Here is a 19,447-nt window from a genome sequence, read left to right as displayed (position 1 = left end):
AAGCATTTGTGCACCCAGGTTGGTCTATACTTTTTGTCTTATCTTGGTGTCAGGAATCACCTCCCAAACGTTGTCGGTGTTGTTTTGAAACACCCTATATATATATTTGGTTTTCTACTAATTGCTTAAGGTAAATACAAATCAATTTATTATACCTTTGTTACTCTGAATAGCATATGCGAGTTCTTCAGTGTGCACAAATCCAAACGTGCAAATCGTGGTAACAACTGTTCGAAGATCACTGTATAGAAGAGGAGGTTCTCAGCAATAAAGGGAAACCATTTTCTGCTCACAACTCTGTCCCTCTCTTCTGTTTCGCGAGAAGTTGGTCTATAAAAAAAAGGAATAAAGATTATATAATACACGTATAATAAGTTATAGATATTCTAGGAAACATATTTAACATAGAAAAAGTATGTAATATTCAGTGTTTCTGTACCGCTGTTAAAATTTCATATTTCACCCCACGCTAGGTCCATGATCGTGAATATTCCTACTACAAACTGGAAGAAATGACTGACACATTATGAAAATTTTATTCCTACACTAATAAAGCACTCCAAGTGTCCACAAAGCACTAAAAAGTATTTAACATTTAATAGTTTGAATTATGTCCGTTTTTTTTTTTTTTTTTTTTTTTTTTTTTTTTTAAGGTGTAAAAATATTCTAGAGATTTGTCTTGTTTAGTATTTTACTTGTTTCACTATGTGCACTATTCCCTTAGAAAGGTCCATTCCAATCTATTCACCTATGTACAAAATTTATTTTTGGTTTGGAAAATGTCTTTCTTTTACAGATTTGTTACAGTGTAATTACAGATGTTCGTTGAGTGCAGAGCACTGTTGCCAGAAGTTGGTGACGTGGAATTTCTTACAAATTAAATAAAACCCTATTTACCATATACAAATGAAGAATAAAATTTTTTTGTTGTTGATAAGTCTTTTTATTTAGTTTTTGATTATACAATTCCATCCACATTTCTCCTGCCTCCATTAAGTCTAAGAGCTTTTATCCTGATGAAAACGATTCAAGAACATTTCTTTATATGCTGTTAGAGTACGAGTGTAGAACGTCAATTCTATTGATGTCATGTCCTGATTCCTGCAAATGCTTTTTAAGTCCTGACATGCGGAATTCCTATCATCTTGCATTCCTGATATGTTCTTTCACCCTAGTCGAGATGTTCATTTTTGTCATTCCTATGTAGTAGAGTCCACTACATATACAAGAAGTTGAATAAATTCCAAGCAATGATAATATTTTTTATATTCCGAAATGAAAGTGAATTTTCAAAGCTTGTTTCAGATTTTAGCAAAAATTTAATTCCAAAAATGTAGTCAATTTTCCTAATTCTTACGGAAACTCCCCGGCAGAGTGGTAATGTGTTCCTCTATTATTCATTTTGTTTTTTTATTGACCGGATTGACGTAATATTCCCACGCCGAGTTTTTTTCATTTTTTTGACTGTGCAGTACTCAAATCCGTTCTTCTTTCCTAGAGTATATAATTTTTGAATGCGATTCCGAAGATCTTTTTCTTCTACAGTGTATCTAAATGCCCTCAAAAAGAAATTCTTCGAAATATTGTCCTTGATAACATGTGAATATGCTGAGTTTTTATGCACAAACATTTCCCAAGTAATTTCTTTCCTGTATATAGACGAGCAAAACTTGTACGTTTTACGTTGTATGTGGATGTCTAGAAATTTAGTCCGTCGTTGCTTTCTTTTTCTACAGTAAATTTTATGTTTTTATGAACGTTGTTGAATTCAGAGGCTACATCTGCTACTCAGTTTTCTTCTAAATAATTAGAGTCATCAACATAATAGAAATACCTGATGAATATATATTTGCCTTTTTGAAAAATCTTCACTTCATAATGATCCATACCTATATTGGCCAAAAAGGGAGATAACGGACTGTCCATTGCTTATCCTTCTTTCTGTTTACATATATTATTTTCAATTGAAAGTAATTATTGTTCAAATAACATAATGATTTCATAAATTACCAGATCCAAACTTTATTTTCCCTTAGTTTTTGTTGTGTGCATTGGATGATAAAACCAATCGGAATAGAACTGTATACGTCCGTGATGTCTACAGATGCTAAATGTAGATGGTTTGCGTTGACGAGGGATTTTATGTCAAAGGTAGAATTTCCAAGAAGTTTTTTGATTTAATAACGGTAAAGATGGTGCTTTCATTCTAAGACGTTTGGCTGTTGTTGTGTCACTAATCCACGCTTCTTCCAAAATTGTCTTTGTCTTCCTAATTAACTTGTTTAACGAATTAGTTACTTTTTTGAATATGATTCACAGTTTATTCTGTTTAGAAGTTCTGCCCTATATTTGTCTTCTCTTTATCAATAATGATAAACTTGTTACCCTTATCCAACTTAATACATCGAAATTATTCATAGAGAGACGATCTTTGAAATATGTTAAAAGTTTCTTAAGAAGTTTAGCATTTCCGTTTAAATGAAATGAAATTTTTCAGTGAAGATCATATTCTACACCAGTGGCTTCCATTTTTTTCTTCTTTTTTTTTTTTGAGTGATGACACACTTTACTGGAGCCCACGACATCGCGACACATTTGTTTGATTATTTATTTATTTATTTATTTATTTGTCACCTATAACAGGACTGCTGTCCCAATTACAATAGGCTTACAAGAATTAAATTACATTGAAATACTTATATACGTGTACAATAACAATAAAAATAAAAATAAAATAAAACTAAAAGATAGAAGAAAAAATAGAAAGAAAGACTAGTAAATAAAAATAAAATAAAATAAAGACGGATATGTTTGATTGGCATTGGTGTAAAGAAAAACAAAAACAATGTTACAATCTATAACGCAACAGACGAAAAGAACTATATATACAATGTTCCAATAATCATCTGACGCATTGCTTGTCTGATTTTTGTTTCAACATTTGCAAATATAAAGGATATAATAGAGAAAAATTATACAACATATACAATATTTTAATAATCATCTGACACACCTCTTATCTAATGTTTGTTTTAACAATTTCAAATATAAAGTGTATGGCAAAGAAAGATCAATCTCTGGACTTTCCTTAGATACATTATTATAATTTCGACAAATTCGAATTAGGAGGGAATTCATATGCGTAGAAGTTCTAGATTTTACAGTATAAAATAGCGTTCTAGTCCTTCAGTTCGTTTTGGCAGTATTAAAATTTAACATACTTATGCATTCATGATTATCTATAATACCATTCACCAATTTAAATAAGAAAATCAATTGAGATATTTCCCTTCGTGTAGTTAATGGCCAATTTATTAATAATATAAATAATATTAGTGTAAGTTTCTATGAAGTAGTGACTCAATGTAGTACTAAGCATTGTTGTTGCTGCTGAAGGCGTTGACTGTTACAGTCTCAAAATTGATTTTAACTATTTATTAAATGTTTTATGATTCCTAAATCTTGAAATTTTAACTATTTATTAAATTGAAATCTTTCAGTTTTACGTCCCACGGTTATGCCGGTTAGACTAAAGGAGACGACGATTATGAGAAATGAATGAAATGGTGGAATGAAGAAAGTAGGAGAACTCCGAGAAAACCCACGCACACGGTGTTTGTCTACCATAAAGTTCACTCGGCGCGAGCTGGGATCGAACCAGAGACCCCATGCACCAGAGAGGTGAACGCTCAACCACTGAGCCACCGCGGCCCCTTAACTATTTATTAAATTATGCTTCATGATTTTTAAATCTTGAAATTTTGCGGCACACCTTATGGGTTTTTATTGTGTAGTACGGACCCACTTTTCTAGGGCGTTTTCTGTATATTACATACAATAAATGTTTGTGAGTCATAACAATACACATACTCAATGTTATACAGACATCACACAATATCACCCATCAGTACAAATTGACAACAACATATTTTTCTATATATGATTTCCGGTGATGGTTTTCTTTATTTATATAGGACAATGGACTACTCACATTAGAGGAATGAGCTTAACCATTGAGCCAGCGTGCCCGCCACCAAGCTCTCTGATAATTTTCACCTTGAGAATCTCATTTAGGGCCAGTCCTACAATATCCTGATATTCTTTCTGATTACTATCAGTCAGAATTAGATATCAGGAAGTTGTCAGTTACTTTAACCCATGGTTCGTTCTACAATGTACTGTGCCTGATATATACTCTGTCAGATAGTTAACCCGAAGCAAGGTTTTAACGGATCATTTGATTGGTTGGTTTTCTGTTGCTCATACTGAAAACAATTGAAACGTCAAGTGCGTTTTCAGTATGTTTGTTTAAATTATCCTATTGAAAACATGGGAAACGGAAATGAGTACCGGTATTTTTTGTTATGACGTTATTGTCTAGGGGTAAACTACCGTAAAGACAAACACAAACTTAAGTAATAAACACTTTTTAGGCTACACTTACATATCCATTGGTACCATATACATAGAAATATTGCTGTTCGTCCTTACAACCTAAGAAGCAATACTAAAATTTATAACGTTAATTTCGTTATATATTACACTCCATTTTATAATACTACACGTGATAACACAATCTGAGCTTTTAATTAATTCATTTATTTGATATTCCACCTCTAAACATATGTAAATTAGATTAATAATTTAGATATGTTTTTACATACCATTCAATTTCAATAATTAAACTCTATATTTTTATATAGAATATATTTCTTCATCTCCTAACTACACAAATTACATGGCGCTTATATGCGGGCACTTGTAGCCAACGGGTACTATTTATCGTTATAAATTGGCATATATTCGAACTAAAACTTATCTATCAGTTTGAGTTCTTATCTTGTCAGCAATTTCCTCATGCAGCTGACGACAACTGTCTTTTGTCAATCGAAATCGATCAAAAAACTCTTCTTCAGCTCATTTATCAAAGTGATCGATTCGTTGTCTGATGATTTTTGGTCTTCTAGGCCTCGCTATATATTGAACAATCTCCTAATCGTCCTCTGACAACATCAACAATTCTTCGATTTCGTCCATGATTCACTACACGACAACTAGTAAGTAGCTGATAGCTGTTAACAGGCAATTGAACTTCCTGTCAAAGTACCAACCAGCTGATAGGGTTTATCAGCCACCTGATTATTATCAGGACATTGTAGAACACTTATCGGAAAGATGTCAGGAGGATATTTATATCAGACAGACATCAGAAGATGGTAGGATTGACCCTTAAAGTTCTTATCATTTACATATCGTACTAATTATATTCACTTCTCAAGATTGAATAGTTAGAAAATTCAGTTATCAACAAACCTTGGCATAGCATTAATATCCACATATCTCCACGGTTGGATATAACTTAACCATGTCTCCAGAATGAGCCTAAATGAACTATCCAGGGGCCAATGTTGGATTGTTCTTCGCAAGAAACTGTAAATTTTTCCTTGGCTTGAAGGGAGAATTAGTCTGGAAAACAGAATCAAGTTGCATTAATGAATACAGTGAAACATAATCAGATTACTCTTCTCTATACTGCTAAATATTAGTTGGATTTTCACTGTCTTTAGTGAGAACAGTGTCAAGACATATATAATAAAAAGTGTTTTCGTGAAGATAGGTTGATTAGGAATAACTGATTTAGAGTTTAGCGTTCCTTTTCATCACCAAGGCTATATAAGACGTGGATTTATAGTTTAAGGGGAGTCCAAACCGTCGCACAGTAGGCTGAAATCCCAAGAAGTTCGTCAAAATATGAAAACGTTCAATTTGCATGATATTATGAATATATAGGTATTCGAGGTCGCTGATAACAATTATGAGATCAAAAATTAAAAAAATCAAAACGACAGATCCAATATGGCGGGTAAATTTTTAAAACTTTTCCAAATTGGCTAAAAACTAGTTTCATTATATTTTTGAGGTTACTGATAATGATTATAAAGTCAGAATTACAACATCGAAATGGTTGTAAAGTAAACTGCAATATAACAAAATAACATATTAAATATTTATTACTGATTAGTTTCAAATTATTAATAATTGTTAAAAATTGGTATTTTGGACATCTATTGAAAAAAATGTGTATAAATTTTGCAAGGGCACCTACGAGCAGCTGTTTTTTTGTGCATTCCGTTAGCTTATAGTATTGGTGCATCGCAAAATCAATATGTCGATATAATTATGCGGAATTCTTAATTGTTTTTCTGCATTTATCTACTTTTTTCTTTATTTTTCATTAACTTTAATGATAATTTGTCACTTCATTTGTTTTCTCAGGAGCGTCGTAATGCGTTTAAATTTCAATGTTCTAGCATTGGTAATCGAGCCTGGGTTCTCGCTCATGTAAAGGAACGCACACTAACCATGAGACCAGCAGACAGGTAGAATAATTATATAGGTAACAACTATATGTACACTATATCATTACACGTGTAACCATCTACTAATTGTAACTTATCTTGAGACTGAAATCTTTCAGTTTTACGTCCCACCATTATGCCGACTAGGCTAAAGGAGATGGTGATGATGAGAAATGAAGAAAATGGGAAGAAACGGGAGAACCCAGAGAAAACCCTCGGAACACGGTGTTTATTGTCCATCACAAAGCCCACTTGGCGCGAGCTGGAATCGAACCAGGAACTATATCGATATTGATACATTTTCCTGTATTCATAAGACTACTGGAAGTGCATGAGTTATGGATACAAGAAAAGGAATAAACAGTAATGTATCAAATTAGCTCTTCAGGCAATAGTAGTTTTCTGAGAGGGTCTAACTTGAGAATGGTGGTATACATTTACCAAAACGTACACAATTGAATAAATAAAAGGGTGTTTTCTAAGTAAGTATAACTTTGGGGGATGAGTATTTAATATGTATCCTATTGAATTAAGTACCAATTTAGTATTTCGTTATTCTTATTGGGACAATTCTTTGCTTCTGGTTTGGTTGTGGAGATCTATGGCTATCAATGAAAGCGCATGTGTGTAGTGATTAGCGAAATTCTTTTTTGGTTGAGTGTTTCTGATCTTTTCTAGACCTGTCAGAACAAGGTACGCATTTAAATGGCTCTTATGCCAGTCGAAGAGCTAATTTTCTACTACGCACAGATTTCCACGGAGGCAGTTTTTACTATAGTTTGTAGTAGCAACTTTCAGCAAAACCATAACCGAGATATAAAATATTTAATACATATTTTAAAGAGAAAGTACCTTTTCAGTTCATCCATTGCTGTTAAAGTCGAGCTTCGACTATTGGCAAAATAATGCAAATGCTTTATAAGGTATCGCACACCTCGTATGTGTTCACCATTGGCCATAAACTCCTGAAACAAATAACAATTTATATCATGACATTAAAACAAACATATATTCCTGGCTAAATACATATATACAGCTTCTTCATAATTTCTTCTACAAATTAACAATACAATGCACTTTAAACAGCAGATTATTGTATTCTATATTATACCAATACAACGTTCACCATAAAATCTTTCGAATTTAAACTACTTTAATTTCCATCGGATGAGTCTACACCTATACATAAATAACGAAAGTGATCTACTTCTAATGGTTAATTCATTCACAAAATAAAATAGTATAACATTCATTACAGAAAAACACTGTGGAACATAACTAAATTCACTCCGGTATCGTGCTGGATCGCTTCTACAAATTGCCAACAGGTAGCCGATATGTACTGATTGTGGAAATAGTTTACAAATACAGAAAAATTGGCTGTCACTGGTGCAAATTATTGCTTACAGCAAACTCCCGACGAGCAGGAGGTTGAGGTTCGAGTTTCTGCCAGTCTAGCGTGAATTTTATCTGTATATTACATCGTTGTATTGTATTTTGAGATACTGACACAGAATTCTAAAAATATAAAACGGACACAAAGTACACTGCCTTCATTTATACGGAGGTTAATCCACTTGACCATTTGAAGATCTTGATACTTACATATCGGAGGCTAAGAGAAAGGATAACCTTCTGGAGCTCGCCCTTTTTTTTTAAGGGGGGGGGGGTCAAAATGCCACTGAAAAAAATACTCTTTTTCACTTATTTATGGCTTACAGTGAAATAAATTCACTGGTTTCCCTCTAATTTTCACGACTGTGCTGGATGGGATCCAATCAGAGACCAGACGCACCACGAGTGAATGCTCTACCACAGCCACTGCGGCCTTTTACACACGAAGCTTAATTTTCCATTATTTCCCCTTTCCTTCTTACTTAAGATATACAAAGAATACTATTTTCATAACTTCTTGTAGCATCTAATAGATTTGCACCTAAATGCACGTTTTCATACTTTGTTCATTTTAAGTAAACAAATAGTTCTTAAATTTACCATACTATTATTTAGCTCATGTGAGTACCAATCCTTTTGGCAATAGAATGAGAACCATTTGCTTATTCCAAACCTTTCATTTAATAATACTAGGCAGTATTTAGAAACTTAACCTTTTGAGCAACTGCGTTATTTTACATAACAAAACAATTACTTTCTCGGCTTCAATTCTTATTCAATTCAATTGATTTATTTATTTAGCGAACATTCAATAGTGAACTACAAAGCAAAGCAACAATATAAAAGTATCTGAAACTAAAGTCAAATATAAGTACATGATACACCAAAGCTATGAAACCATAGGCTACTCACTACAAACTGTTACACAATTAGTAATTTAACACACCCAACATTTACAGATGTAAATATTGTAAGCTTTACCACTGCTTTAGTCGTCAGTTGTCTTACTTTGCTTGTTACGTTTTCTTATACATATATAAAGTATGTTAATACTGAGTACACGCATCTACTCTATCTAGAATTTACTCAAAAATACATTTCTTTCTTGTATGTACTCTACTAAATTTCTTATCACGTGACAGCTCTCGTAAAAATCATTACCCGATTCTGCTTTACATAACTACGCAAACAGCGCAAAAACATTTTGATTCAACTGTTACTTCACAAATACAAATTAATACCTACATACAAATTATTGTGTTACGGTTGATTGTTATTAATACCAATGAGAGAAATATTACCTTACAAATCCCCTAAAAACAAAAATCTTGAACATTAGAAACCTTTCTTTTATATTAACCTTCTGTTGTGTGTGTTCCTGATTTTGAACTTTACTCAATAATTTAAACTCCATCTCTGCAGTCTTCTTCCGGGATTTAGTATGATTAAGAGTTAAGAAATGCTACACTACTTAAAACATTAGTTTAAACAAGGGTACGTTATATGCTGACTTGCCTGTTTCTTTGATAAAGTTACAGTTTACAAAAGAAATATGTGGTCTCTATTTTTGACAGCTTGAGTTGTAAACGACTTGCCAGGTAACGTTTTTGTAAGTAATACCTACATAACTTTGTGGCGAGAACCGAAGATTCAACGCTGTAGAAACAAAAATATATAACACGGATTCTACTCTATAAAACCTAAATCCAATCACACAATATACCATGACAAGCACAAATACAAACGATTAGACACTTCGCAACGCATATTTGTTTTTCCCGGACTCCTATACAATGAAACCTCCCTTAACGGACATCTCCATCATATGAACAGATTTTCTTGTTCTGGCAAAAATACATATTATTAGAGAACAGAACCCTCTCAGATACAGACATACACAGTCTTCAGTCTCTTTTTTAGCCAACGTTTCTGTAACCTCTTCACAACGGGCAGGAATAATTCTCATTGAAATTTATTTATGGACGTTGGCAGTGGTGGCTACTATGGTGGATCTGTGGTAGAGGGCTTACCTCCGTGTGTGGGGTCCCTGATTCGATCCTCGACCAAGTACGGCTGGTGAACAACATTGTGTCCGCAGGTTTTCTTGGGGTACTCCCATTTCCCCTCAACCGATTCCTTCCATCATTCACTTGTCTCAATCAATTTCCTTTAGTCTACAGAGCATAAGCGTGGAACATTAAACTGAAAGATCTTATTTTCATATACTTTCGGTAATTTGAATATAAATTGCGATGCAGCACAGTACGACAGAAAATCCCTCCTCTACAAAATGTCTTTGTCGCAAGACAATGACTTACTGAACCACCACACAGAACAATTGCAAGATGAATCAAGAATTTCCTTTCTACAATAAATTTTCGATATTTAATAATAATGTTGCATATTCTTATTTTGTTACTTTTATTTTTAGCGGTCAGTATACGAATTTAATGATTTCTACGTAAGGATCACATGCACTTAAGAAGAAAATTATAACGCACGTACCATATTTTGCAGCTTATATAAACATATCTCCCACTGATACTATTGTTTCTTTACACAATTATCATCCAATGACCTATTTACACTAGTAATTGGACCTGAGCGCCGTACTTCGAGATTAGCCTATACATTCATGACTGATGTACAGGATGGACATAAAGTTTCTCCCTGATAAACATTAATAACAACAAAATTAAGAATGATAGAAGGAAGTGGTTTGCGGCAAATAATAGGGAAAACTCAATTTTTTTTCTTTTGCCTGATTTAGAGAATTTCCACATGTGCTCTATTAGTTGCCCATGCTATGTCACATGCAAAACATACGCGTCGGGGACGATCTTCTTGTGTTAACGCATTAACAATCTGCACCTTATATGCGTATAACTTCAAGCGTTTGTGTAAAAATTTTAACACAGTTTACTCCAGGATATCCAGTTCACGTGATGCGCAACGCAAGGATTTCCGTGGACTTTGTTAAATCAACACGAACAGCTTCCATACGTTCCTCACTGACCTGTTGCAATAAACCTGCTATGCTCTTAACACTTGGTGGCTGCTGTCTATACTCTCTCCTGAACGTTCGTTAAACTCTGACGGGATATTTTATGATACCACAACACACACTTTGCTTTCTGCTGTGCTGACGCTATTTTTAAACAAATGACCGTCGCGATGCGGTGAGCTGCAGTAGATGGCAGCACCACAGGCTGTGGCAAGCGATATTTTCAGACAGAATGCTTCTATCACTCTTTGTTTTCTTGTTATTAATATTTGTTATTAGGGAGAGACTTTATGTCCACCCTGTATATACTGTATATTGCATATGTGAATAATCTAAATTTGTGTAACTTCTCTGTAAGGAACACCTCCCATTTGCAGACAAATAACAGGGTGTCTATTAAAATTCCAAAATGAAATTTCGTGACCTTTTCTTTACCAAATCATAAAATTTTCTAAAATTTTTAAGAGCGAATTTGGGTGCGAATTTGGCCGAATTTTCATCCATGCGATACAAAAGTATTTTCCTTGCGATTTGGTAGCGTCTAAAGCCGACCATAGACATTTTTGATGGTGAATTTTGACGTTTTATAGAACAAAATTTTTCAATCTGTACTTACATTTGCATAGTTAAAAAAATCGTGACCCAAAAGCTAAATTTCATGACTTTTTCGTGGCCGATAGACACCCTGAATAATCATCGTTCATCGCTGTCCGTTACTCGGAGGTTTCACTGTATCAGTTTGTTCTAGTTCTTATACCATAATTCTTCTCAGAATCAATTTATTAATTCTGAGAAATCTGTCGATTGTTACGCAATGTAATTAATTGATGAATCTCTCAGTTAAAAAAAAAAAAAGTTTCTACACGCTGTTTTTGATTTAAAATAAAAAGATTCTTACAATATATATATTACATAATACACACACATACTATCTCAAGAGTTACACATAAATATATAAAAATACATATATTGTCAAAATATTTACACTGGAATACACTTAAGCAGATCTAGGAATGAGAAAGGTTAGTGTTGAAAGGTTAGGAGTAAGTTTAATCAGCAGCTACAGTTGCCAGAGGCACTTACAAAAAACTCTAGCCTCAAGGACTTCTGCTGATCGAGTCCCATTTGTGAAGGGAAGGGTTGAAAATGCATAGGTCGTGGAGGACCTAGCCATGGGATAAACTGAAAGAAAAGAGGTTTTGTATCAAACACATATACTGTATATATACATGTAACAAGCCCCCCCCCCAAAAAAAAATAAAAATAAAATACAAAATACAATAAAAATTATACGTTCAACCAAGTGATAAAAAAAAATATCTTCTTTACCTGCTAACCCAATTACAAGAACAAATACCACCCAATTTCAGCTGAATTTCTATGATTTCTGTGGAGTGTCATATATATATATATTATAGTTATTTTATTTATTTTTTTTTTATTTTAACGATATACTTTACTGTATCTAAATTCCCATGGTATTCACGTTTGTTCGAAATTCGAGTTTAATATCCCGAAATTTTGCTTGGTAGGTTACACGAAGTGCATGTGAATGATGATGAAATTAGCAGGATAAAACTGACTACACTGACAAGAACTCAAACTGCGGATGACAGAAGAATAACATCAGGTACCAAACTAGGTACATAGAGGTTAAATCAATGAATGAAACAAACAAACAAAATATATTTAGCAGAAAATAATACTATTTACATACAGTACCTGCCACAATCGCTACTTTCAAATGTTATAATACGGAAGGCAGGGAACTTAACTCTTTACTCAATGAGATATTTCTATTTTTACTGACAGAATGGTACATCAAACCGAGATTTTGTCTATAGAGACATACAATACTAAATATTAACTAACTATGAAACACGAAGTTTCAATGCTGCATTCACGAAAGTTCCTCACTGACTTCTGTCCTTAACCAACTAATAATATTTCTGAACAAGTACTTTCTTTACGGGATGAGGTTGTTACCCTCATGCCAAACCCCTAAGCTGGAAAATCACCCCTTGTCCTTTGCCCACGACTACTAATTTAATATACTTGCAGCTAACCTCTATGTCTAGAGGCCTTCTACACGATCCGCAATCTGAAGATGCCCCATGCCGTAGACAGAAATAAACTGAATATTGAGCAAAATAATAATAATAATAATAATAATAATAATAATAATAATAATAATAATAATAATAATAATAATAATAATAATAATAATAATCAACTCTTCATTCGAATCGATTTGCACTTTTTTTTTTTTTTTTTTTTTTGTCAATTAAATATTAAGCATAGGGGATACATAAATTAGAAGTTTAATCGTTGTGTTACTGAAGAATCAGTAAACAAAACTATTATTTCGAGACTTGAGCATGTTAACAACAATAATACTTCAGAGCCAAAAGCAGCAGAAAAAGGACTATTTTAAATATAGAGTGGAATTATCTCCTAATTAGTAACACTAAAACAAAGAACATTTGCAACGAAGTGTTATAATAGACATACTTTAAGCGATGATAAAAGAGAAGAAAGTAGGTTAACTGCGAGAAAAATAGAACTCGAGATTTCAACTGATTTATACGTTTCATAGCCCCTACCTGCCGAAGATGGTTTACTGTTTATTTCCTGTAGGTTCGTTTCTTCGCCCGTTCCAACGTGTGTACTCGCCTAAGGCAATACCTACAGTTCAACGAATCCAAACCAAATTTTAAACTTAAGCTTGTTGTAAGTTTCTACAGGAGTTTCGGATTTTCTTTCTACTCCCAAAAGTAAAGATAGCTTACTGCAGAGTGACAATCAAAAATTGCGAATTTACCAAAAACGGCTATTAAATAATCTTGTTCAAATTTCATTAACAACCTAGGGCGTCAATGGTAGAGCGCTCACCTTTGGTGCCTGGGATCCTTATTTCGAACCCAGCTCTACCAAGTGGACTTTGTGGTGAATAAACACAGTGTGCGTGAGTTTTCTCATGGTGTTCCCGTTTCCTCCCACTTTCGTCATTCCACCAAAATCATCCATCTCATTACCTACACAAAGGGAGGCCGCGGAGGCTGTTGTAGAGCGCTTATCTCTGGCACAGGGGGTCCCTGGTTCGATCCGCTAAGTGGGCTTTGTGGTGGACAAATATGTGTGCGTTCTCGGGGTTCTCCCGTTTCCTCCCACTTACGTTAATCCACTAATATCATTCATCTCATCATCATCGTTTCTCTTATCCTCAGTGTACAACTCTGGAACTACCAAAACAAAAAATCCAGAAGGGGCAATTCACCTTTGAGGGACGATTTTCTCCCGCTCTCAAAAAAGCTTCACTAAAAATATTCGTTAAAAAGTACTTACTTCAAAAGTATCCAAAATTATCTAATTGTAAATGTTTTGGAAAAATTTTGCATTCTTTAGCACATATCTTTTCAGAAAACTAGCGTTGTCTGTGGAACTAGGTCCGATAGATTATCTTCTTCCAAGTAGCATTATTTTTCTATATTCCAGTAGTTTTCCATAAAATTTACATTTTACCTAAATATTCTTTTTCATTTAGGGAATAATATTATTTTAGAAAAGATAATCAACGGTGTGTAGTTCTACAGAGAACAGTAGTTTCCTGAAAAGATATGTGGCAAAGAAGGCTTTTTCTTTTTTCCTGAGTCATTCACATATAGATAATTTTGGGGTGAATACTTGATAATTGAATACTGAATATGCATCCTATTCAATAAGGTAGCGTTTTCATTAACAACTTTTTAATATGGCTTAAGTCATTTCTCCTGAAAAATCTATACCGGGAAGTTTTTTTTTTTTTTTTTTTTTTTTTTTCGGAAGACCGCACTGCACCATGAGAAAATTTATAATTTAATTTAAGGGATAGACGCGAGAAAGTTTAGAGGGTACTCCGTACCTTTTATTTGAATAAATTCTAACAAAACTTTATAAATTTCTTAAATACGAGGCGTGTTCATAAAGCATCGAACCTTGTTTCCCCCCCCCCCCACATAAACCAATGAAGTACGCGGGAGACTTCCTTCACTGTAGATGTAGAGGGGACACTCATGCGCAGTCGCGAATTTTTTTCCGACCGCAGAATGCGTCAGTCGCTGGCAATCGGCCAGTGAGCGATCTTTTTTTTTGGGGGGGGAAGGGGGGTAAAGTGACAGAAAAACTTTAGCAGCGGTATTACATCAAATTTTGCCAAAAGCTTCGCGATACCCAAGCGGAAACCCATTCAATCGGATCGGTACATTCAATTTTGAACGAGAATTTAGGCATGAGCAGTGTGCCAGAGAAATTTGATTCAGGCTTTCATCACCAAACACAACATTCCTGTGTGTCGTCAGGCTCCCTACTCACCCGACATGGCTCCATGTGACTTTTGGTTATTTTCCAAGTTGAAAATGCCACTAAACAGGACCCGATTTGAATCAAGAGAGGACATGACGAATGCGACGGCACGGTTGCTCACCATTCCAAAAACTGATTTAAGAGGTGTGGGTGCATTACCAAGGAGACTACTTTGAAGGGGATTAGTGTTTCGTATTTCCAAATGAATACATGTATTGACAACCAAAGGCTCGATACTTTTTGAATACACCTTGTATATATGTTTTTTTTTCTTTCCAGGAAAAGGAGAACAAGTCCAAACACACAATTTTCATATCAATATTTTTAAATTTGTTTACTCATTTTGATAGTGGACTGAGTTTATGATTGTTCTACCTCAATGTACATAAATACTGAAGAAAAGCATCCTATTGTCAACACAAATTACTAACAAAGTGAGTAAAAATCTTTAACATCTGTATCTGAAAATTAAGATATCGAACATGTTCCCTTTTTCCAAATATTACAGATACAGATGGTGATCAGAAAAATGGAAACACCTGAACGAAATTGCAACTTACCAGATTAATATGGTGTCGGGCCACCTTTCGCCTTTAGAACAGCCTTGATGTGACGTGGGATGGAGGCATAGAGGTCGTGAATGGTAGCAAGTGGAATTTTACACCATTCCTCGTGCAGGGTATCGGCCAGTTCTGTGGGAGAAGATGGAGGTGGAAATCGTCGCCGGAGTCGTTTTTCCAAGACGGACCACATATGTTCAATTATGTTGAGATATGGGGATTGGGCGGGCCAGAGGAGGTGTTGAACTTCATCCCGATGTTCCTCAAACCACGCTGCAACAACGCCAGCTGTGTGAATGGGTGCATTATCATCCTGGAAGATGGCGTCATTGTCCGGGAACAACATCCGGACCATAGGATGCAAATGGTCTCCTAAAATTTCGACATAAACGTTGGCAGTGATTCGTCCGCTAAGTGTGACCACAGGACCCAATGAAAACCATGATATGGCGGCCCACAGCATCACCGAGCCGTCGCCATGTTTCACAGTTGGGCGGAGACACTGCAGATCATAAGCTTCTTTGGGTGTTCTCCACACATAAACACGGTCCGTGGTTGGAAATAGGGTGAAGGATGACTCATCCGACCATATCACACGTTTCCAGTTCTCAACGGTCCAAGTTGCATGGAAGCGGCACCATTTGCGGCGTGCGAAAGCGTTATGGTCCCTGATGAGCGGTTTGGCCCGTGCAACACGACCCCGTAAGTTCATGTCATGTAATTCGCGGCGGACTGTGATTGTCGAAACCGGGTGGGGGAGGTGCTGATTGAATTCCTCCGTCACTTGCTCCGCAGTGGCACGACGGTTCTGCGTGACAATGCGCTTTAATAGCCGGCGTGACCTGTCACTCATTTTCTTCCGCCCACTGTTCCGCTTCTCCGATGTGATTTTCCCGTATGTTGTGTAGGCCGTTATCACCTTCGACACTGTCCCACGCGACACACCTAACACAGTAGCCACTGCCGTCACACTCACTCCACATAACCGAGCACCAACAATTTGCCCTCTTTGAAAATCTGAGAGGTCTCCCATTTTACACTACCTCCGTCTGCTGCAGCCACTGGACACTGCTGTTCCACTGCGCCTGACATAGTATGGAGACCGACGTAACACACTACCACCAGCGGTCCGGCGCTGCGGGCGCCATGACACCACTGCCAACCCATACATCTGACGTGTTGCTAACTACAGGTGTTTCCATTTTTCTGATCACCATCTGTATATACATGTATTCCTATCGTAGCATTTTTAGAAATGTTCTTGTTTTACTATTATCGATTAAAAAAAAAAAAAAATCTACTTCATATTAAAAATGAATCCTTTGTAGCTGCAATTCTCTCCGAAGTATTGTAGACTCCTAAGTCTTCTTTTAAGTTAGTAACAAATCCTGACAGTAGTTATTTACTCTTAATCATTTCAGGAAAACATAACTTAACGAAAGAATAAAGCTCACCTGAGGAGAAGTGGCTACGTTAAAAGGTCCCATATCTCTCTCGCCAACACTCAGCCAAAAGTCAATGAACAGCTGGATAACTGTCTCACTTCTCCAGATTTCCTCCATCATCGTTTGAGGCGAGATAGGAAGACCAGTTGGTGAAGTTCCTTGTTTCAGGACCACTGATGCACGTAGGAGAGTAGGCTTTTTTGGTGTTCTAAAATCGTTTTAACAAAGGAGTCTAAGTTTTTTTTTTTTAAATCTTTATAAAGATAAATTCACACAAATTTACAATAGTCATAAAACAAGTATTGCATTTACCCTTTAATGGATCCTGTATACATTAATCTAAACCAGTAGTTCTCAAACTTGCTGTTACCGCGACCCACAATAAATATTAAAAAGTACTTTGTGACCCACCTACTTTTATTCAAATACACATTTTCATTCTACGTAATGGTGGTATTTCAATTTTGTAAATCATAATTCTAATTTTTCCATATAAAGGTAACACAGAGCTCACACTATTCTCAACGCAATGCCCTACCCCGTGACAGATTTTCACTCACTCATCCTCTTTCCATCCTAACTCAGCATCTCTACTGATTGTACAACAGGGCAGGGCTCTGAATAACCACTTACTCTTCATCTCATTAACAAACGCTTTCAATTTTCACTTCCTGAATGGTACTTACTTTACAACATATGTTTCTGCATCAAAATAAAATTTTCACAATTAAAAGGAAAAACTTCTCGCGACCTACCAAAAAAATAGCCCGCGACCCACACTTTGAGAAACTCTAATCTAAACGATTTCGATAGCCGTTCCAATCTTCATCACTAGAATTAGGTCATTTACTAGGTAAACCTTTCATTTTTCATAATATCATCTTGCACTTTTGATAGTGTCTAACCTACTAACCATAAGTCTTCAGTCCACTTCACTTCACTTCACTTACTTCAAATTTCATCAACAGTCAAAGTACATCTATAGCCATTACCGGAAAACTAAGTTATCTGTTCAATTCAAGATTACGGGGACTGATATCTTTGAATGAAGTTGTTTATAACTTAATTCCCATTCTCGTGCAGGTTTCCCCATCCAAATTTAACGATAGCTATTTGGTCCTAATGCAAAATGACTTAAAGACATTCATTTCTACTTGTAATGAAAACAGGACTGGTTGCTGAAATTAATACCAGAATCATCAAAAAAGGAATCCCAGAACACACAAACAATATAGTGAATGTTAATCGTACAAAAAATGTGGTACTCTTTTATTTGTGTCAAAGTTCGTAACTACGCTGTAAACAACCACTCTTGTGACCAACTTTCAGTGTGAATCAGAGAGAGAAAGAGAGAGAGAGAAAAATTCATATCTTTTTTTAAAAATATTTTAATTTATTATTGGGAGATTCAATGGAAGCGCGGTGCAGAAGTGTAAAATCAACTGCTCCTAACAGAGAGTGAAACAATCTAAATGTAGATTATCCTTTGATTATTAACTCAGTTTAACTTTGAGCAGTTTCATATACATACGGTATGCGGCAAAACAGTACTGCAAACACACTCTGACTCACTTGGTATGGTAAAAGTCGTGCAGATTATGCAAAAATGGGTCAATATTCGTCGATTGATGTAACGATCAAGGTAGACATGGCTTTCATCACTGAACCATATGTTGCTTATGAAACCTTCAGCTTCATATGCTACAGCTAACACTCCAGAGCAATACAGTAGACGTGCGCACTCATCTCTTGCAGTAAGACGCTGCCCCACACCGTATGAACCGAAATAGTGCTCGACAATAAATACCTTCTTCTCTGTTGTGAGTAACATTATCTTCGCGTCAACTACACACTACGCTAGTCCACACACAACTGAGCACACATGTGGCGCTCACTGCTGATACCACATTGCAACTGAGCGCCATCCGCACGCGAATTTTGGTATTATTTATTTTGCCGCATAGTGTGCATTCACCAGTTGAATTTAGCTTAATTAGTGTGAATATTATCTTTCTTCAAAATAGTTTGGAAAGATAGCAGAAATGAAACCCTCTACTGGTGATTGAAGCTCCTTTACATTCATATATTAATTTTATATAAAATTTGTAATATGAAAGACGAGTTGTAAAGAACTACACAGGTGATACAGTATAATACACTCATACTAATTCTTTCTACCAGCGTATATATAAAGCCAAGAACGTTGTATCAAGTTTAAGTAAGTCTTCTATAATACAAGACGGTCGGTACCGGAGCCTCTGTCTACATTTCAAGGCCAGTTTAGATTACTGTGGCCCATTCCGTATAGCCGAATAAGTTGTATCTTACTAAAAATTAATAAAT

The 19,447-nt window shown here is 35.3% G+C and overlaps 1 protein-coding gene across 2 annotated transcripts in view; it reads right to left on the bottom strand.

The window, feature by feature from the left end:
- LOC145694480 (sphingomyelin phosphodiesterase 4) overlaps positions 1–19,447 on the bottom strand; it is a 49,443-nt gene that overhangs the window by 21,393 nt on the left and 8,603 nt on the right. The window contains exons 5-9 of one of the 2 annotated variants that reach the window (XM_081770774.1): positions 17,114–17,312; positions 11,842–11,940; positions 7,212–7,324; positions 5,314–5,466; positions 156–330 (exon numbers count right to left, since the gene is read on the bottom strand). In XM_081770774.1, coding sequence (XP_081626900.1) covers positions 156–330; positions 5,314–5,466; positions 7,212–7,324; positions 11,842–11,940; positions 17,114–17,312 — 739 coding nt within the window. The remainder of the gene's footprint in view (positions 1–155; positions 331–5,313; positions 5,467–7,211; positions 7,325–11,841; positions 11,941–17,113; positions 17,313–19,447) is intronic. The other variant, XM_081770775.1, reaches the window with a different exon arrangement.

Source organism: Thermobia domestica, chromosome 9 (genome assembly GCF_964235325.1).
Source record: "Thermobia domestica chromosome 9, izTheDome1.hap1.1, whole genome shotgun sequence".
NCBI lineage: Eukaryota > Metazoa > Arthropoda > Insecta > Zygentoma > Lepismatidae > Thermobia > Thermobia domestica.
The sequence above is the reverse complement of the archived record's forward strand: the minus strand, read 5'-3'. Positions and strand labels throughout refer to the sequence as shown.